Source organism: Antechinus flavipes, chromosome 1 (assembly GCF_016432865.1).
Source record: "Antechinus flavipes isolate AdamAnt ecotype Samford, QLD, Australia chromosome 1, AdamAnt_v2, whole genome shotgun sequence".
Taxonomy (NCBI): domain Eukaryota; kingdom Metazoa; phylum Chordata; class Mammalia; order Dasyuromorphia; family Dasyuridae; genus Antechinus; species Antechinus flavipes.
The window spans coordinates 353,258,847-353,281,965 of record NC_067398.1 but is presented as its reverse complement, the minus strand read 5'-3'; the positions used below and the strand labels follow the sequence as shown (position 1 = coordinate 353,281,965).

The 23,119-nt window shown below is 31.2% G+C and overlaps 1 protein-coding gene across 4 annotated transcripts in view; it reads left to right on the top strand.

Moving 5' to 3' along the window:
• C1H18orf54 (chromosome 1 C18orf54 homolog) overlaps positions 1-22,773 on the top strand; it is a 35,341-nt gene extending 12,568 nt beyond the window's left edge. For all 4 annotated transcript variants that reach the window (XM_051969613.1, XM_051969610.1, XM_051969614.1 and 1 more), the window contains 3 exons: positions 8,219-8,269; positions 14,645-14,706; positions 22,417-22,773. In XM_051969613.1, the coding sequence (XP_051825573.1) occupies positions 8,219-8,269; positions 14,645-14,706; positions 22,417-22,486 (183 nt within the window). In that variant the 3' untranslated portion in view covers positions 22,487-22,773. The remainder of the gene's footprint in view (positions 1-8,218; positions 8,270-14,644; positions 14,707-22,416) is intronic.
• The last annotated feature ends 346 nt before the right edge of the window (positions 22,774-23,119 follow it).

Sequence of the window (23,119 nt, the reverse complement as noted above, 5' to 3'; positions counted from 1 at the left end):
ACTACAATTAGAGAGGTAGAATGACATAAGGATAGAATACAAGATTTTAACTCAGAAATCTTTGTGTTTAAAGGTCGATTATAATACTAGCTATGCAGTATTCAACTGATTGTTATGGGCCAGGCTTGACCTAGACTAATCTGGTGGTTTGGGTTCAGCATTGGAATAGAATGAAACATTCACTGAGTATCTGAAACTTAGATATGAAATTAATCTTCTTAAAATGCAAGTCTGACAATCACACACACACACTTGACGCAATTAACAAATTCCATTGACTCTATAACCTCCATGATGATGAAATACTTTTTTTATGCCTTTGAAAGTTCTTCATAATCTGTCCCTTTCCTGCCTTTCCAATTTTTTAACACCTAACTCTTCTCCACATCTCTTCAATAAAATGACAATGTTTTTTGCACATACCATTTTATCTAACTCTATATGTTTGGTTTTCTGAATGCCTGAGACTTTCCTTAAAAATTTCTGCCTTCTGGCTTTCTTGACTTTCTTCAAGTCTCAGTTAGACTGTTGCTTTCTGCAAGAAGACCTTTTCCTTTATTCTTAATCTTTTTGTCTTTCCTTCAAGATCACCCCAAATTTATCTCATCTAGTAGTGATTTCAATAGAATTCCATTTTCTAGTTCAATATCTATTTTGGGGATCATACTTTCTGCCACTGATAGCCACCATCTCAAACCCCTATTAGTGTTATTCCTTGAATTTTTGATACTACTAATAAATGCTTATCCAACAATGCTTAAAAAACAGTGTCTGAATACATATTGATTTTTTTCATTTTCTGTAATAAAAGATTTACTTAGCCATAGCATGGAAAGGTTATATATCAATAATACAGTTCTTGTTTAGGCTGACAATATTGCTCTTTCAATATTGTACTGTGAAGTGATTACAGTTTTTTAATACTTGGAATATTGGAGTCACAGTACAGATAAATACACTTATGACAGTTACCAATTCTTCTAACAGATTTTTATCTAAGAGCTCATTATCCTTTCATATGTAGCCTCAGTCTCTTCTAGGGAATATTCTGAGACTTGTGTTATACCACTCTTACTATTTTTCTATTTCATCATCCAAGATGTGGTCTCTCTGGAAGTTCCATTGGTGAACTAACTATAAAAAGAAATCATTTTTATGGGACTAAGTGTGAACAGTTCCTCATTTTAGTGATGTAAAAAGAGAGAAAGGATGGTTCCCATTTTGGGCCTCTAACTGATTTTACTTGTGTAAAAGCCAGTCTTCTATAAGTCCCTCGAATTGATAAAACACTGCTGAATTAGTTTCTTCAGACCATACCTTAACCCTTGTTCTATTCACCGGTCAGATTATTTAAACTTCTGTAGCTGTCCAAGTTATTTGGTAGTAAAAGCCCATTCGAGTCTCCTGTCCCTCTGGAGAAAATCATGTTGGTGAAAGTGGGGTGGAGGAAAGTAGTGATGGTAGTAATTGGTTAAACCTGAAGTTTTCTCACCCCACTAAGGATTCCCAGTTCTAATATTCTCTTTCCTATTTTTTTCTTTTAATACTGTTGATTTCTTTTTTTATTTCTTTTTTTAAATTATTTTTTATACTGTTGATTTCAAAAGAATTCCATTTTCCAGTCTCTGGATTGGGGACCAAACTTCTTGCCTACTCTTGATGACCCCCTCTTCCAGCCTCTGTGAATATTGTCCTTTTTTTTTTTTTTTCTAAATTAGCCACTCTCTGCCTTTGGGACACAATGCTTAAAAATCAAGAATAATATATAGTTTCTGCATTAAGATAGATTACTTTCATTTTCCTTATATAAACCTTCTGTTTTTCTAGGGATATTAAGAACAGATATGGAATGCTCCCTCTTAGGATATCTTTATCTTCTATCAGTTTTCTTTAGCTTCCATCATGTTGGGTGGGAAAGAATGACTTTCCATACTGTTTTGAGGGCTTACCTGTAACATCTGCAGGTAACTGTATTGGGTCATCCTTTTACTTAAGAGTTTTCTTCCTCCTAATTGTACTACTACACTTTGAGAACTACAAGCTTCTTGTAATTAAATGTTACCAACTATAGCCAATTATAGGCCAATCCTTATTCAGGCCAATTTCCTGGTTTATGTTTAGGTTTGGAACAAATTGATCCAATTTGAGGATTACTAAGCCAGAATATAGAATGATATTCAGCAAGGGCCCAGTGGTGATTCAGGTCTCTACATATAGAAAAACATGAGTTTAATCGGACGGGCATGTTAACTTGAATAGCAGTAGAACATCCTTTAAGTCTGAAGGTCATTGATATCCTGTGTAGGAGACCAGGAAGTCATTTAGCAATATGAGCTCTTATACAGTGGACTAATCAAGGATTATGAATAGCTTTCTTGTCTTTTAGAAAAAGTAATAGCCCAGTCCATATAGTAGGAACCTTAGTAGATAATATTTCTATCAAAGTGGGCAATTAACTTCTCAGTATTTCAAGTAATTTCCTCAGACTTACTTGCTAATTTATAGACAGTAGAGAGAGTTCCCAGGATTTCCTGAATTCCAAATTGCCGATACTGGCAATCACACACTGTGAATCATATTTATATTCAGCTAGAATCTGAAAAAAGAGAAAAGAATGATCATTTTCAGAGATATCAGAGGGCCTAATCAAAATAATGAAAGAAGAAAAGTATAATTAGAACTATTAATGAAACAGAATTGATGGCTTAGAAGAGATTGTGGAAAATCTTAGCATAGCAGTGGGATAGCCTGATAAGAAAAACTGTATTTCAAGAAATCATAAAGAAAATTTCCCAGAAACTTTAGAATAAGAATTCAAAGTCTAAATTAACATATATGTCATCATTAGAGAGAAATTCTCTTAATCATAACACCCATGCATATGATTATAAAGCTCCAAAGCTTTGTTAAATTAAAAATAGTATCATGGAATCTCAGCTAGAATTGTATAGGAACATATTTCTTAAACTTGGAAGAAATTTATTTAAACACATAGCTGGGAGTGGGACTTTTTTGTTTACAAATGCCTAGCCAGGCAAGGATAGGTTAAACAAGAAAAAAAAAAAAAAGATAGTGGTACAAATACAGTCTAGTAAGTAGGAGGCTGAGCTAGAACAGAGTAGGAAGAAGAATGGATTTTGAGAAGGAAGGAAAATAAACTATAGATATAAAGTTAGATATAGTAGATTTTATCTGTGATCTCATTAGTATAGGGAATTCCTAGATGAGGAAACTTCCTTTACCATTGCAGATCAGCTCTTCCTCTACCATTGCAGGTCAGCTCTTTTTTTCAGAGAATTTCCTGGAATACTAAAAGGCTAATAAAGATCTCTGGCAAAATGAAGGCCACATTGCCAGTAGATGTGTTGGTAAGAAGAATGGGGACAGAGAGGTTTTGAAGCCAGGTCTTCTTATCTACATGACTATCTGTAATGTCAAACAAAATGGAGGAATGTTAAAATGTAAAACACCAAATTTAACAAAAGGAAATGGAAAACCTAAACAATGTGTTGCAGATGGATTTAAATTAAAGTTTTATCAAATATTTAACAAAAAATGAACCCCTCTACTACAAAAACTTAACAAAAACAAAAATAGAGAAGGAAGATACTTTGCAAATTCCTTATTTGGGGCAAATATGGTTGTTACGTCAAGCAGAGAGGGAGACAGCAGAGAAACAAATTTATTATCACTAATAATTATTGATGCAAAAATATTAACTATATTGACAGAGACCAGAGTTATCTTTAAAAGACATACTTTTTTACTAGTTTAAATTTTTACCAAAACTAATGATTTTTCAGGTGTAGGAAATTTATTCCACAATTGTATAAGTAATAAAGATAATTACATCAATAGAAGCAGAAAAGTCTTTGGGGGGAAAGACTCATGATGTTTAAAACACTAAAATACAAATAATGAAAACTACCATTCCTTAATATAATCAAAAGTATATAACCTATAATCAAAAATATCATTATTTGCAATGGAGAACATCTCATTTACAATCCCTTCTCTGTCTTGACATTGCTACCAGTCTGATGTGGGCTCTTGTTACTTCAAACATGAATTATTCCAGCAGCCTTCTGGTTGGCCTCTCTATTTCTAGTCTTTCCCCCACTTTAGTTTGTTCTCCAGCTTTCAACATGATTTTCTTAAAGCACAGATCTGAGTATGTCTTTCCCTTAAACTCCAGCAGCTACCTATTGCTGCTAGAATCAAAAATAAAAATTTCTGTTTAGCTTATACAGCCCTCCACAGACTTGCCCCTTCCTGCATTTCCAGTAGAAAATTTGACATATCTTCTCCCAAAAATACTTTTTAATCTTGTGACACTGTCTTACAGCTCCTCATACAATATACTCCATCTCTGGATTCATACATTTTCCCTGATTGTCATTCATGAATGAAATTCTTTCTCTCCTTACTTCCTTCTCCTGGTTTTTCTTGTTTTCTTCAAAGCTAAAATCTCACTTTTTCACAAGAACCCTTTCATAAATTTCTTAATTCTCCTTCATGTTAGTGACTTCTCTTTGTTGATTATTGCCAAATGATCTAACATATAGATATGTATTGCATACTTATAAATATATATTTATATAGATGTGTATAGATGTGTTTACATGTAGATATGTGTGTATGTGTATGTATATGCACATACACATATAGATCGATATCTTGTTTGTTCATAGTTGTTTCCATCTTGTCTGCCTTATTTGACTGTGAGCTTCTTGAGAACGGGGACTGTTTTTGCATTTTTTTTTTTTTAATATGCCCAGCATTTGGCATAGTTACTGATACATAAGAGATGACAAATAAATGCTTCTCAGAGAAACCCTGGAAATTTTTTCATTAAAATTGGAAATAATGCTAAAATGTTTCTACTTTTAAACATAACTAGGAAGCTGTTTATAAAGAATCAGCACAGGGAGGGAGGAGACAGCTATTTCATTTTCAGATGATGTAATACTTAGAGATCCCCAGAGAATTAATTTTTCAAAATCTAATAGTGATATGTATTTCAGAAAAATAGCAAAATAAAGAATGTTAAAGCATAAGTCTTTCTGCATATTACTAACAAGACTATCCTTACATCCTCAGGCTCGCTTGAGCCTCATAATAAATGGTTTCTTGGATAAATTATTGTAGCTTGACAGGAATTTTTTTTTTTTGAGTCAATATTCACTAATGATATTGATCTAGTTTCCTTCTCTAGTTTTTATTCCCTTCACTTTGCACTATATATTATAAAAGAGTCTGGTAAAGTGGTTTCTTTCTTTCTTAAATTTTTGAGAATAATTGCTGAAGAATTGTTACCAATTTTCTTTTTAAATTGATGGTATGCTCTTATGAATCTATCAAGACCAGGAATTTTTTCTTAGGTATTTCCTTCACAGGTACATCTATTTCTTCTTGTTCTTTTTTTTTTTTAATTCTTCTATTTTTTTTTTTTTTGAGATTGAGTTTTTTAAGATCTTTATCTTAACTTCTGATAATGTTAATATTTTGCATTTTTCATGGCATTTCTTTATTTTGTTTTCAATTTTTGTTAACATATAACTACATAATATGTTCTGATTATTATTTTTATTTCTTTTGGTTTTGTTGTGATTCACTTTGTCCATTTGTTACTTTATTAATTTGATTTTCTGCTTTATTCTTTTTGATTAGGTTAGTCTTTTCAAAGAACCAACTTTTAATTTTAGTTATTTCAATTTTATGTTTCCAATTTTTTCATTTTTCTAATTTTTCATATTTCTCCATTTGTGCTTCTTTTAGGTTTACTTATTGGCTTTCTAATTTTTATCCATATTCAATTTATTAGTCCTCACTCTTTATATTTGTTAATGGATGATTGTAGAGATAATATTTTTCCCCTGAGGACTTCTTTAGCTACATCTCAGAAATGTTGGTATGTTGTTTCCTTAATATCCTTTACTTTCACATAAGTATTTATAATTTGTGTTTGATCTATTTGTTTTTTAGAATATTAGAATATATAATATGTTGTTTAGAATTTTTAAAATTAAATCTCCATTTAGATTTGTGTTTTGATTTTGGTCCCTAAACTAATGCTTATTTATATTGTGTTTTGATCTATAGTGAATATTTTAACTTTTATTGCTTAATATAGTAATATACATAGAAAATTTTAGGATGTTTTGAGAAAGGTGATTTTTTTTTTTTACCTGAGGCTATTGTGGTTAAGTGACTTGCTGGGGGTTAAAGTGACTTGCCCAAGGTCACATAGCTAGGCAGTATTAAGAAAAGATGAAATTTTAACAAATAGTTATTATATCAAGTAATATAAGAACTTTATTCTAAAGAAATTATATTTTCCAATGAGAGAGAAAATTTCTCCTGCACTTAATATTTTTAGGTTAGCAATACCTAGGTTAGCAATAGGACTTCACAATGATGTCAAGCTCTTTAGGCACACCATAGGAAAAACTTAGGTGGTATAAGATGCTTATCTAAATATATATATTTTTTTATTATTGATTTCCAGTTTCTTAGAAGTTATTGTTAAATAGAGAGCTCTTCCCCAATTGTTTTATGTTCTTTAGTTTACTAAACTTATTTTAACTAATGTCACATAAATTTTGTAAATACTGTTTTGTAATATAACTTAGTTTTTGGAAATGCTTCTGCCTTTTCAATTTTTTTTCTTAATTATTTTTCTTAAGATCCTAATTTCCTTAAGATTTATTCTTCTAAATGATTTTTAAAAACTTAACTCTATAATCTAATCCATTGGTTGTTTGCCTCATTAAGACACTAAACTTAGATATTTATTTGTCATATCATCATTTTTGTTGTATTTTAGCCAAACTATGAACAATGAATTTCTCTCCAATTATTTGTCTTTTGTTTCTCTCTAAAAAGATTATTATTATTATTTTAAAAATAATGACATCTATATGACTTGTCAATGGTAAATTAACTTTTAGGTATTTATGCCTTTTCCCTATTATTTTGAGAATAAGTTTTCTTTCTATTATTACCTTCCGAATTTTATTATTATATAAAAAGCTAACAATTTAGATAGATTTATTTTTTGTCTCCTACTTTTATGAAGCCATTAAGAGTTTGGTTTCTTTGCTGATTCTCTAGAGTTTTCTAAGTAAACCATCATGTTATTGAAAATAGAGGTAATTGTCTTCTTTTTATCAAAATTTCATATCTTTAATTTCTTTTTTCTTGTCTTAATCCTATAAATAATGTTTATAGATATATCAAAAATAGTACAGAGGAGACACATTCTTATTTTATCCCTGTACTGTATTATGAAAATATACATTGTTTCTCCTTTGGTATTAATTCTGTTCTTGGTTTTAGTTTTATGCTTTTGATCATATTAAAGAATTATTATATTTATCATTTTAAATAAAAATTATATTTAAAATATTTTAAATAGGTCCATTTAAACTTTTAGAATTTTTGTCATAAATGAGGGCTATATGGTTTGAAAGAGCTTATTGTTTGTATATATTGATATAAAATGTAGTTGCTTTTGTTTTTAACATAATTATGTTACTTGTTTTTCTAATGCTGAATTATCATTACATTCCTGGAATAAAACCAACTTTGAAGTAATGAATAATTATTTTTTGATATGTTGCTGTAAACTTTTACTAGTATTTTACTTTAAAATTCTGCACCAGTATCAATTAGTAACATTAGTATATAGTTCTTTTTTCTTTACCCTTTCTTGTTTTATTTATAAGAACTATACTTTTTTTCATAAAAGGAATCTGGTAGCTTTAAAAAAATATATTTAGAAAATTTTTGTAGTACAGGTATGAATTGATTTTGATAGAATTCATCTATAAATCCATGTATATCTATATGCCAACTCTACCTTTCTGTGTTTTATGGTTTATTCAATTTTATTTTCTGGGTTTGAATTAAGAGCTCTATTTCATACTGTTTTAATTTACATTTTTATAAATATTAATTTCTTTTAAATTCTCATCAAGGCTAGCCTATAATTGTCTAAGGAATATTTTTTTTAATTTCTTCTTTGTTGTACATTCATCTTTTAAAAATAGTCTTTTTAAATTAATTTTTCCTATTTATAACTTTATAAGTATTTTTGCTTTCTATTTTATTTCTCCCTTAATTTTCAGTATTTTGCACTTTGTTGTTGTTTTTCCTAGTTTTTAACTGTGTACTGAATGCATTCATTTTCTCATTTCCTGTTTTGTTACCTTTTCAGAGGGAGAACTTTTACTCTGATGATAGCTTTAGCTGCATCTCCAAAGTGTCGGTATGTTGTATCACTGTTACTAATTTTTATTGTATAGTTGTTTTTTTTACAAATTGTTTTTGACCTGGACAGTATATCAAGACCATATCAGTAAACATTTGCTTCCATTTGAATTGTCTTGGGAAGATTTTGAAGATCATTTGACAAGAGAAGATACCAGACACTGAGGTTCTTTCTGCTTGCCAAAAAGACCATTTTATGGAGAACTCACACAAATCAAGTACTCACAAGGTGGCCAAAAAAAAGCAATACAAGGACACTCTCAAGATCTCTTAAGAACTTTAGAATTGATTTTATGACATGGGAGACACTGGCACAGGACCACTCAGCATGCTGTGCCCTCATCAAAGAAGGTGCTGTGCTGTATGAGCAAAGCAAAATTGAAGTAGCTCAAAAGAAATGTGTGATGCAAAAATAATAGAATCCACCTCAAATGTTCATAGAGAGTATTTGTATCTGACCTATGGAAGAACGTTCCAAGCTTATATTGGTCTGCTCAATCATAGACACAGCAACTTGATTCTAACATAGTGATGTCAGTTTGGTCTCCTTTGAGAACAAAGGACAACAATCAATACCAGTATCATACCCCTAAAATTTCAGATATGTACAGTGATAAGAAAAGCAATAAAGTCCTAGAACAAAGTTAGTCTAACTCATTGAGGGAATACTCATCACATCAAACTAGCTTTGTTAAATAGGAACTGAAATAATTGTTGCACAGTAAACTGAAATATAACATCAGGAAGGAGGGTGAGAAAATGCATAAATAATAGCATTGTAAGGAATCTTACACATAATCTAGTCCAAACTTTCAATTTCAAAAACAAAGAAATGAAAACCAGAGTGTCTAGATCAGTGGTTTTCAAATTTTTGTATTCAGTATTCCTTTATACTATTAAAATTATTGAGGATCTGTCCAAAAAAACCAAACCAAATTGTTTTTTGACTTTCTTATTATTCAGGACTTCTTAAGTCTCCATTTAGATCTGAATCTTTTATTTGTGTTCTCTATATAATATTATTAATAATTATGTTGTAATCCATAATTATTCCCCATTTATAATCAAATTTTTATTAATTATTGCTAATTGATATTCATTTTAATGTGCTATGGCCTACAAAATATCTGGGTAATACTGAATTTTTATATTTATTTTTAATTTTTACGCAGTAGCACATGGTCTATTTTTTCAAAGGTACGATGTAGTTCTGAAAATATATATATATTCTTGAATCTTCCCATTTAGAAGACTATAAATCTTTCAAATAGAATTTCCTCAATCATGCATTCAGCTTTTTTAATAGCTTTTTATTTACAAAACATATGCATGGGTAATTTTTCAACACTGACCTTTGCAAAACGTTCTGTGCCAAATTTTTCTCTCCTTCCCTGCATCCCCTCCCCTAGATGGCAGGTATTCCAATATATGTTAAAATTTATGTTAAATCCAATATATGAATACATATCCATACAGTTACTTTGCTGCACAAGAAAAATCGGGTCTAAAAAGAAAAAAAAACCTGAGAAGAAAAACAAAAATGCAAGCAAACAACATCAGAAAAAGTGAAAATGCTCTGTTGGTCCACACCAACTAAGTGGTCCACACTTAGTTCCCACAGATTTTTCCCTGGGTGTAGATGGCTCTCTTCATTACTGAAAAATTGAAACTGGTCTGGATCAATTCATTGTTGAAGAGAGCCACGACCATCAGAATTGATCATCATTTAGTCTTCTTGTTGCCATGTACAATGATCTCCTGGTTCTGCTCATTTCACTTAGCATCAGTTCATATAAGTCTCTCCAGGCATCTCTGAAATCATCCTGTTGGTCATTTTTTACAGAACAATAATATTCCATAACATTCATATACCATAACTTATTCAGCCATTTTCCAACTGATGGGCATCCACTCAGTTTACAGTTTCTTGCCACTATGAAAAGGGTTTCCACAAACATTTTTGCACATGCAGGTCCCTTTTCTTTAAGATATTTTTGGGATATAAACCCAGTAGTAACCCTGCTGGGTCAAAGGGTATGCACAATTTGATAACTTTTTGAGCATAGTTCCAAATTGCTCTCCAGAATGGTTGGATATGTTATGTTGGATAAAGTTATGCACTTTTCTTTTTCCTAATTAAACCTTGTTAGATTATCCAGTATTGGAAAAAAAAAAAAAATGAAAGTTCCTAGTTACTCTGGGTTATTATAAATATCTTTTTTTAGTTTATTAACTTTTACTTTATGAGTTTAGATGTTATGATATTTTGTAACTATACATTATATTATTTTGGTTCATTAACTATGGTTCTTTTTAAGCAGGGTTTCTTGACCAAGAATCTATATTTAAATTTCAGGAAAAATCCATGAATTTAAAAAAAAATAGTTTGTTAACTTAAAAAAAAGTGTGTTAATAATCACAGTTGATTCTGATGTATTCCTCCAAAAAGTTTTCATTTATTTCGTACTTTTTATTTCTTTCCTCTTCTTGATTCTTAATCCTGTTTTCCATTCTTTTTTAACTATTTATTTTTAAGACATATTGCTTTGTGAATCTTGTTAGAAAAGAAAAGTCAGAGCAAAAGGGAAAAACCATGGGAGAGGAAAAAAAAAAAAAAAAGAAATGAACAGAGCATATATTGATTTACATTCAATCTCTATATTTTTTTTTTTTCCTGGATGTAGATGGCATTTCTTTCTGTCCAAGATCTATTGGGATTGTTTTGAATTTGTTTTCCTGTTCTTGGGTTTATTTAGTCTTTATTTTATGTCATAAGAAGTGGATCTTTTAGGACACAAAATTTTAACTCCCATTTATATATTTCTGTTTTTATAGATTTCACTTCATTTCTTCCTCTTTCTTTTGAAGGGCCTATCTGCTTTTGGCACGGTTTTTCCCATTCATTATAAAATTATATTCCAGATCTATGTGTTCTCTATCACTTTGGTAATGCAAACTGATCCTGAGAGGATAAAAAATTCCTTTTCCTAGGTAATACAACCCTCTGTCCAAGAAGAATAGCCACAATACAATACTACTTTCTTTTACTTTTCAATCCAACTTTCTTTCTTTTTTTTTTTTTTTTTTTGAGGGCAACAATTGCCCATAAACAAAATAGAATTTATATCATTTCTCAGGCTTTTCTTCTTAATTTACATTTATTATGTTTCTTGTCTCTCTCTTGAGTTTACATCTATATGTTTGTTTGCCTTTCTATCTTCTCTGACTCTGTGTATCTCTTTTTTTGCTGGCTGTCCCATTTGCATGTCAAATGTGTTGCCCTGCTTTTGTTTTTGAGAAATGCATCCATTTTGTTTCTAACTCTACTAGCTATTGCTTAACTCCTGTTTACCTCAGTTTTTCATCTGTAAAATGAACTGGAGAAGGAAATAGCAAATCATTCATTATATTTGCCAAGAAATCCCCACCAGGGTCATGAAGAGTCAGACATAACTGAAAAAAATAATTGAACAATAGCAAATCTATTTTATTGAAGATCCATCTTTTTTTTTTTTTTTTCAGGGATGATTAGGTTCAACTTTGGAAAATATTTTATTTAGGGTTGCAACTTGAACTACTTTGATTTTTTTTTTTAATAAGAAACCATGATGCTTGTGTATTGCTTGCTTTTCTTTTAAGTATTTAATAAATTCAACATAAAACTTTTAAAGCTGTCCTACTTTTTTTGCTTTCCTTCTATTGTCTTCTGTGTCGTTGTTTAAAATGTCCCTGATCTTTTTTTTTCTTTTTCTTTTTTTCTTTTTTTTTGGCAACTCCTTTCCTTTCTGGGATATTCTAGTCTATTGTCTGATATCTTTTCTAAATTAATCAAAAAAGTTGAAGACTTTTTTCCTAGATGCCTATAAAAGTTGCTGTTTAATATTGACATTCTGTAATATAATTAATTACATGCCTTGGAGCTTCAAGTGTAGGCTTTTTCTCTATTGGTAATCTGTGGATTCTATCCATCAATATTTTGACACCTGTATTCAAAAGTTAACAGTCAGTTTTCTTGAATTGTTTCCTGTCCTTATGTGGTATTCAGGTCTTTTAATGTCGAATGCATTTGGGGGAATTCTGTGGGACTTAAAGTTATTTCTCTTTATCCTGTGGTCACAGTCAAATCATTTTGGTCTAATCAGAATTAGTTTGGTTAAAACTTTTGTTATTCTTTTGTGAGATTTATCTCCATTTTTGGGGTAGCTAGGTGGTACTAGTGGATAGAGCACCAGCCCTGAAGCCAGGAGGACCTGAGTTCAAATGTGACCTCAGACACTTAACACAACCTAGTTGCCTAGCTCTGTGACCCTGGGCAAGTCACTTAACCCCAATTGCCTCAGAGGGGGAAAAAAATTTATCTCCTCTTTTGTGGAAAAATTTCTAATATACCATTTGCTTTTTCATAGCCTCTACAATTTTGATACATTCTTTATACATTTTGTACTTTAGGTTTTCTGCTTTGCTGTTTAATTCTGTATCAGTAACTGTATTTTACTATCTAATTAGCATCCCAATATCATCTTTTAAATATTTTATTTCTCTTTTGAACAGTTCTGGATTTTCTTGATGTTATTTTGTGATTTCTGAAACATCTGTAGAATTCTTTTCCATTTTAGATTTTTTGTTTGTTTTTCTTTGTAGTAATACTTGTTCAGTGTTTATAGTCTTTTTTGTTTGCTTGTTTTTACTAATTCTTCCTGTCTTTTAGTTTCACTGTTTTTGTAATGTCTGGGCTAACTTTCTGGAGGTCCTCTGGAAGAGCCTTGGTTTCAGCAGGATGTGAGTCTAAAGTCTTTATTATCTCCTTCACAGTCTGTCTCCTTTACAGTGTGTCTGTCACAATCTGATCCACTCTTGATCTTAGTGGAGGAGTGCAGGAGGCAGGAGAGCCATCAGAAAGATGGTCAAAAATGGAATGTTGCTTTTCCAGTCCTTCTCAGCCCTTAAATACCTCGGTATGATTACATCATTACAACACACTAAGTATGTGTTACATCACCATACTTAGTACTAAGTATATGTGAACTAGAGAACCATTATCTCATCAATCACACTGAGTAAACACCTTGTTGTAAGTATCTTTGCTTCAAATATACTTTTCTCAGAGTTCTCCAATAACTGCGGCCTTCTACATGTTTTATCTGTTCTGGAGCTATGCTTATACCCATGCTTTTTTGCTCTTAGACTTTTTGTTCTTTAGCCTTTTTTTTTTTCTTATTCAGAATAACTTTTTCTGGTACCTCTCTTCTATCTTATTCCTTTCTCCCTTTATTTCTCTGATAGACTTTCTCTGAACCTGTATCTGGTTGGGTGCCCTCAACTTTCTCAGTTATGAAATGTGGGACCTTGGTTGGATCCTTGCCCAGAGTAAAGTCCCACTCCTTGGGTGGTTTTTTAGTCTCCTTTCCTTTTTACATGAAAACTTCTTCATGTCTAGCCAGTTCTATAATATTTTGTCTTCTGCGCCTTTTCCCTGAGCATCATCAGTATTTGCAACTCCCTGTGGATTGGGAAGGATTGAAGGAGAATTAGGAGGAATCCTTGCCATGGATAATTTGGCACAGTTAAGTTAATGTTGACACAGTTAAGATAGGAAACACAAGTCTGGGAGAGATTGTTCAAACTAGCTTTGTTTACCACTGTTGATCCAGAATGGGGAGCTTAAGTGGAAGTGTTAAGTGTTTCAGTTTCTTATATGGTTTCATGAAGCCTTTTTCCCCATGATTATTTAACTTCCTATCTTGTGGATTCAGCAGTAATTACTCTAGATTTGGCACATTGAAAAAGTTGGATAGGTTTAAGAAAGATAATTTGATCATATGACTGGGTCTTTTGTCCAAGATTATAGGTTTATAAACGAGTTGTGTCTTGGAAAATTATGGCCAATATTTGAATTTATATAGTATTCAAATTATGTAGTCTATTTACTTTGGAACACATTTTCTTTATTTTCAGTTATTAACCTAATAGAATCATTCTCCTTTGATAATTATACAGTTATACTAAAATACATACAGTTGTATTAAAAATTAATAAAAAATTATACTAATAGATATATTAGCATAATCATATTAAATACAGATATTCACAAAAATTGTCTTAGGACCATGGAAAGATGAATCATCTTAAAAAACATTCTTCTTGTTTTACTGTTGAACCTCATTTATTGATTGATATTATTGCTTCAGAAAACCAGTAAATATTTCTTAAAGTTCTCTTTGCTTAAAAATATTATATACCAGATTGTTTAAAACATATATTGTAATTTTAATATGTTTATATATGTAGATATACATATTGAGCTATGTATACATTTATATGTTACATAATGTAAATTTTAATATTTAACCTGATTTGCTATTTTTATTGATAGTGTTCAGAGGATGAAAGTTCTATAAAGGAAGATGTAATTCCTATTACTAGATCTCTTCAAAAGTAAGTATTCTTACTTGTAAGCATAAATGTTAGTTCAAATATTAAATGAATATGTTAACTTATTCCTTTGCCTTAAAAAACATTAAAAGTTCCTAGGTATAACATTGTTGAATATTTTCAAGAAATCTTTCTTATTTATTTGAATCTGTTTGGCTACTTGTCTTTCTTTAATCAATGACTTAACAGAGTTTCCTTTGAGAAAAAGTTATTAATAATTTTTGTGGCACATTTCTTCATGTAAGGATCCTATAATATTTTGTAAGTATATTTCATTATAATTGAGTTTCTAACACATACATGTACATATATACATGTATATGTGTGTGTATATATATATATATATGTTTATGCATTTAAAAACATTATTTGAAGAAGGGATCTATAGGCTTCACCAGTCTGCCAAAGGGTTTCATGACTAAACAAAAGTTTAAAATTCTTTTCCTAATATCTATGCTTTAAAACAATGCAAAAATAGACCTAAAATTTGGAAGTAGAATGAAACTTCTGTACAAGACCATCAGATAAGAAGTCTTAAAAATATATTTATTTATACACCACATACATACAAATGTTAGAAGCTCAATTATATAAATATATTTATCAAAATATTTAAATATTAACAACTTCACAGACCCATAGGTTAAGAGCGTTGTAGACTATCTCAGATCCTTTTCACACCTTATTAATAATGAGAATCAGAATAGAAAAATTTAAATTACTGTTCCACAAAGTTTCACTTAAGATTCCATCTAGCAAAATCATTTGCCAAATGTATTGACTGCACAAGAAAAGACAGTATAAGGTCATTGTTTATAACACATACTTTGGGGTTTTAGGATTTAAGTGACAAAGTGATTCAGCCCATTTAGAACCATTTTTAGATACCAAAGTAAACTGGGTGTCTTAAGAAGGGGATTCTAGAACACAAGGATATAGAGAAGCAAGATTCTTAACAGACTACAATTTTTAGACACTGAACTTCAAATCTAAAAGATATTATTTTTGGTGATAGATACTTTAGCTTATAAAAATGAACAAGCCCTAGGTTTTCATAATCTACTAATCCCTAAAATATATACTGGACCAAAGGATGCCACAAGACTCTAGATTCTTTTCTTAAGTGGTGACTGTTGCTTTGCCTTTACATACAATTATGTAATTATATTGTAAAGACCTTGATTGGGTCTTAGCTTTTATTCATTAACTATCTCAAGCCAAATACACAGACTGTTCATTTAGCTTTTAGTTTCTTTGAATAGCAAAGGGATTTTGTCAAGCAAGACTAAGTGAACACTGATGATTTGTTTACTCATTGTGCTTAGTTAGCAGATTGAAATTTTCAAATACTATTTGAGACTTATTTAAGCAAAGATAAAGCAAATACAAATACAACCCTCATAAATGTACCTATAGAGATTTTCAAGGCAGGTACCTGACTCCTTTTACAAATTGTACCTAGAACAAATGTATATACAGTACTTTTCTACTACAGCAGGCTCACAAATTATTGAACATTAACATTGATTTTTCCCATGATAAAAGTAGTTTGTTCTTGCCCTGTCAGTAGTATTTCATGATTTGAAAAACCAGTATGACTTTTTGGTATAGTGATTTTTTTGGACACAGATCTATGATTTCATCTGTATGGAAATTCCCTCCTTTAATGCAGCAAGTCATCTAATTTATAGACTTAGAGATTTGTCAATCAATCACCAAATATTTTATTAGATACCTAATATGTTCCAAGCTAGACTATAGGGCTAACAATACTAATACAATCAGTGGAAACAATCTCCATTTTGAAGGAGTTTATATTCTAATGAGGGAGACAACAAATACATAAATAAGTATATGCAGAGAATATATAAAGAGATAAAGTACAAATAAATAAATGGAATTCTGAAGAGAAGACATAAGCAATTGGGAGAATCAGTAAAAGCTTTATGTAGAAAGTGATATTTGTGAAGGGAAGGAAAATTATTGTGAGGGAGAGGGGAAGGAATAGTCTGCAAACCAGACATGAAGGATGTTCAGTGAAAAGGTATGTGAGGAACAGCCAAATCTGTTGGAAATGTAGAGTGTGAAAAGGAGAGTGATATAGAACCAGGCTGAAAAGATAGTCTGGAGCCAGATTGTGAATGTTTTAAAAAAATTAAACAGAAGAGTTTATACTTTCTCCTAGAAATCAGAGAGATTTAGAGTTTATCGAATAAAGAAAATCACTTTGGCATTTCTGGAGGATGGATTGGATTGAAGGACAGACTAATCAGGAGGCCATTAAAATAATCTAAGGGAGATAAAATAGACACTGAGTGGAAAAAAGGAGTTAGATACTAGATCCCTACTTTCTCTGCTCTGCCTTCCCTGGGATAACAGTACAGACAGATATTTCATTACATCTCATCCTGTCCCATCAATCCTGTGAGGAGGTGCAATGGGGTCCTAGCAGTTTTCTGGTCATTTGTTGTTTCATGGGTTCTCAAACAACAAACCTGATTCTTAAAAGGGAAATGTGTGTGTGTATGTGTGTGTGTATCTAATCTTTCAGTCATAAATCATCTCCCTCAAATTCATGACTTCACTTAAAGCAGCTTTCTATTAGCAACGGCATGGCAAAAGAAAAGAAGAAATATTATTTCTAGATTCTATTTTGGTACTTATTGTACCAAACAAGTGTTATAAGTCCTCCTTTTTCCCTTTTAAATAATCTCTGATGATCTCAATGATAATGAAGATTGCTGAGAGAACAAAGGGAATTCATTATACATAAAACTCAGCTCAGATGCCACTTTCAGTCTTCCATTCAGTGCCTCTTCTCCCAAAATTACCCTCTATTTTTACATAAACAACATAGAAAAAATTTACAACTTTAATAACTTAAAACAGTGACCTTTGGAATACTATATGTAATATATACTTATATGCACATAAATGTATATACATTTGTTTTACATATATATGTATTTTTAATTTTTTATTATTATAGCTTTTTATTTACAAGACATATGCATGGGTAATTTTTCAATATTGACTTTTGCAAAACCTTCTGGTTCCAACTTTTCTCCTCATTCCCCCCACCCCTTCCCCAAGATGGCAGGTAGTCATACATGTTAAATATGTTAAAGTTAAATACAACACATGTATACCTATTTATTGTATATATATTTTGATAATTACATGTTAGTCAGCAAGCATATATTAAGTTACTTTTTGCCAGGTAATGTGCTAAGTGCTGTGAATACAAATACAAGCAAAAAGAAATTAGTTCCTGTACTCACAAAGCTTACATTTTAATGGAAGAAGTTGACACATAAAAGGAGAGGTGGGTAGGATAGTGCCAAGCAGAAGGGACATGATGGGAAAGTCTGGAGTACATGCTGGTTAGAAATAAAGAAATGTCTAACCTGGGTATCCTCCTTAGATAGAGGTTCTAAGAGAAGCTATTCAATCAAAGGGAGACTACCAGAACATATTTCCAAGGTGAATCATAGGGTTGATGTGATTTTCAAAAATGAAGAGGTTTCTGGGACATGATGGAGAAGTCTAGAGTGCAGCTTGATGAGAAATGGAGACATGCTATTTCTCTTGCCTGATAGAATTTGAGCTCCTTTAGGGTTGGAAGTGTTGGATTTTTGTCTTTATATTCGCAACATCTAGCACAGTAGCATGCCTGATACATTCAAAGATAGGCACTTAATAAATGCTTGTTTTTTGATTGCTAGAAATAATTTATTAAATAAGTTTTGAATAAATGAGGGTAGTACCGAAGTAGAACCAAGTATCTCACCAAATGTGAGTTATAATCATCTTTTTTTTTTTTCCATTCTAATATTGTGGATTCCAAGAAGAGAAAGTTTGAGGAAAAAAAATTGATTTAAGATGAGTAGACATACTACCTTAAACCTATTGTCATCCATTTCTATCTATCTATCTATTGTGGGGTTTGGGGTGGGGATCAATCGAAGAAAGACTGGGTGTATTTATTTTGCTCAAACTAGAAGTGCAGTAGAGGGGGATTCAAACTAGAATAGCAGGCTTGTTGTGCTGCTGATCTGCATTTGATAGGGAACAATCTGCCTCTTCCTAAACAGCCTAGGGATGCCCTGTTCACTGGGACTTATCATATTAATGCTTGACTTTTTTAGTCATCTAATCAGTGTTAGTCTAATTATAACCCAGAGTCAGGAGCTCAAGAAAACTACCTGCCTCAGTTTCCCTCAATAGCAAAGATTACAGGTGTGCATCATTATATATGAAATTCTTTATTTTTTCTTAGCACCATTTTATTTATCACTAAATCATAAATATTTTCTCCCAATGTACCTTTAAAAGTCAAGGGATAAGGGAGAAAAACAGTTGTTAAAATAACCTTGGAGAAAGTGTGAAACATTTCTAAGAGCTTCTTGAGCATTAAGATTTATTGTTTTTTATTTTTTTGTTTTTCCCCAGAGAGACCTTAAACACATATTATAATCTGGTATCTCCATTCACTTTCCCTTTTCAGGGATAGATCAATCCTTTATCCTAACCATAAAATCTAATTTTCCAAATAAGTATCCATATATAAGGATTTAAGTAGGAGAGATTATACCTGGGATTAGATTTGTATAGGAAATGCCAGAGTGACAAAATTCCCTCTGCGATGCAGGTTGGTATTTTCTCTGCATTTTATAGTTCTAAGAAACTAAGAATTTAAGCCACAGATCACAAAGCCAATTTTTGTTGAGGTAGCTGTGAACTCAAGTAGTTCTGACTTTGAGACTAATGTATTATCCACTAAACTAAACTGCCTCACTATAAATATTGAATTTTTTTTTAATTCTAATCACTTTTCATTTATAAAAAAAATTTCAAAACACTTTTATATAGATGTGTGCCATATTAGTATACATAACATATTTAATCCTTTTCTTGATGATTCAAGATCATATATATAATTATTATTATTATCATTTATTATTCTGTACTATAATGAAAATCTTAAGTAGATATGGAGGTTCCAAACTATTTGTCTATACAAAATAATTCCAAATAATCTTGATTTTTCAAATTTTTGTTTACTTTTTATTATTTATTTTTCGGGACTTATCCCTCAATGTCAGTGATCATGTATTCTCCCTGAGTCTATAATGTCTTTACTGATGAGTGAACTCACCTAGCTCATTTTATCTAGCCAGGTCCAGAGCATGCCTTATAGCCATCTACATAAACATCTTATCAAAATAATACTATCATTATTTCTGGGAAGGATAATTGGTTGGCCTGTGGCTTTATCACCATTCCTGAGACTGTTCAAATCAAAACTCCCTTCCTTGGTCACCATTTCCTTATATGTGTTGTTTCCTCAAATAAAAATGGAAGTCACTTGAAGGAAAAGCCTGATTCACTTTTTTTTCTTTTTTTTTTATTATAGCTTTTTATTTACAAGTTATATGCATGAATAATTTTACAGCATTGACAATTATCAAATCTTTTGTTCCAATTTTTCCCCTCCTTCCCTCCATCCCCTCTCCCAGATGGCAGGTTGACCAATACATGTTAAATATGTTAAAGTATAAATTAAATACAATATAAGTATATATATCCAAACAGTTATTTTGCTGTACAAAAAAGAATCGGACTCTGAAATATTGTATAATTAGCCTGTGAAGGAAATCAAAAATGCAGGAGGACACAAATATAGGGATTGGGAAGTCTATGTAATGGTTCATAGTCATCTCCCAGAATTCTTTCATTGGGTGTAGTTGGTTCAATTCATTACTGCTGCTCCATTGGAACTGATTTGATTCATGTCATTGTTGAAGATGGCCATGTCCATCAGAATTGATCATCATAAAGTTTTGTTGTTGAAGTATATAATGAACTCCTGGTCCTGCTCATTTCACTCAGCATCAGTTCATGTAAGTCTCTCCAGGCCTTTCTGAAATCCTCGGGCTGGTCATTTCTTACCGAACAATAATATTCCATAATATTCATATGCTACAATTTATTTAGCCATTCTCCAATTGATGGGCATCTACTCAGTATCCAGTTTCTGGCCACTACAAACAGGGCTGCCACAAACATTCGTACACATACAGATCCCTTTCCCTTCTTTAAGATTTCTTTGGGATATGAGCCCAGTAGTAACACTGCTGGATCAAAGGGTATGCACAGCTTGATAACTTTTTGAGAATAGTTCCAAATTGTTCTCCAGAATGGCCTGGATGTATTTACAATTCCACCAACAATGTATCAGTGTCCCTGTTTTCCCACATCCCCTCCAACATTCCACATTTTCTTTCCCTGTCATTCTAACCAATCTGACAGGTATGTAGTAGTATCTCAGAGTTGTCTTAATTTGCATTTCTCTGATTAATAATGACTTGGAGCATCTTTTCATATGGCTAGAAATAGTTTCAATTTCTTCGTCTGAAAAGTGTCTGTTGATATCCTTTGACCATTTCCGATTCACTTTTAAAAAAAAATTGTTTATCCCCAGATCTTATCACAGTGCTTCATATGTTAATGAAAACCAACCCAATGCCTTAATTAAATGAGCTATCAGTGGGGTGTGGGAGATGGGAGAAGGGAAGATATTCATAAATAAATAAATATATGATAAGGTAGAATATTGTAAAAATAAATAGAAGGAGGAGTGGAATAGTTCTGGGTGATCTTGAGATTTAAGGCACTTTATGCAGATGAAATATAATAAAGAAGATGGAGGTCGTGGGAGTTTAAGTAATGAACTGTGAAACTAATTTTGAAAGGGGATTCAATATTGAATACTGAAATCAATTATGATAATGGTAGGTTTTGGGAAAGAGAAGTTTGTCAGCCGTAATGAAATAACAGAAGAAATTGTCACTGAGAGAATGTCCTAGAGACCTATGATCTATACACATTAGGGACATGGTGATAATAATAATAGATAGAGTAAGCATCATATGAATGCCATAGGAAGTAGGATATATTTTCCATATAATTGAATGTGTGCTACCTTGCATTCAGATGAAAAAATAGAGGCCTAGAAAAGTAAGAGATTCAATAAGAATATATACTTAAAACATTTATCATTTTTCTATAATAACTTTCTTTTGGAGAGTGCACAGTATTTTTCATTTTCTTAAATATCAATTAAATTCAGAATATTCTTGCTAAGTGGAGAAGGGATTCACATTACTTCTTTTCCTAGAGAGGCAGCAGCTAGCGCCAAGAGGTTTCTATATTTGCCCATTATTTCACACCAAAGAGTTATATTTGCATAAACTTATACAAAAGCATACTTCTAAATACTAGGACATTTATGCTGTAAAAATAAAATACTTATGTTCCTGGAATTATTTACAATACTTAAAAGAAACTAAGATAAATTATTTATTAGTCCTAACTAGCATTTACATGCCTTTTTTAAAGAACTAAGTTAAAACAAACACAAGAAATTCTTTTGAGAAATATGTTCAAAATTGAATAGTCTTAACTTATTATTTTTTATTATTTTATTATGTAATATTAACATTATAATATAATATAAACAATATATAGCATGTTACATAATATAATATACGCTATATATTATATAATATAATACATAATACAATATATATTATGTAATATATATTATAACTATTAAATAGTTATTTTATTTTATATAAGAATTGTACTATCTTTTTCCTCTATGCACTTAATATTTACTGTGAATTATTATTGTTGTTGTTTTTCTAAAAGGGCTTTGCACCATTTGTCCCGCCTGAGAGAACTAGTTGAGGATACCCGTGGTAAATCAAACCTAATATAATCACAGAAGAATGAAGATTTTACAAACTATCTAACAAACAAAAATTGAGATTTCTTTTTAAATGTTCATAAATGGGCTAATTTTTTTTGTTATTTCAGAGATAATTACTGTAAATCATCCTGTTCCCTTAAAATAAAAAATTTTAAGCGACATTGTTTTGCACCTTAACTTCATTACATACTCAAATAATAGAATTGGAGATGTATGAAAAAGCCCCACCTACCTGTTTTCAGCCTAGTAAATGTTTAAGTCACATTAAACAAATAATTTCTGTTCTTTTCCTTCAAGATTTCAATGAATTTTTTTCCCTATAACCTATTCTTTTGTTTTAGTACTGTGTGGCTCAGAATGGTGAATGGTCACCATGTAAGAAAAAGTTGGAGAGATCTCTAGGAGCAAAGCAAAAGTTTATCGATTGTTCTCCTGAGAGGCCCCATGTCCCTCCCTTGGAGTAAGCAATTGAAAGGAAAAGGCACTTTTTGCAATAGGTTTTACACTTTAAATAGTCCTTAATGCAAATACCCCTCCCAAAGAAGGAGTATTTTCTATAGTAAAAATTTAGGGAAAAAAAAGTCTTACAATAGAGGAGATGGCTTAATAAATTAAGATGTTAATGTAGTGGTTTATTACAGT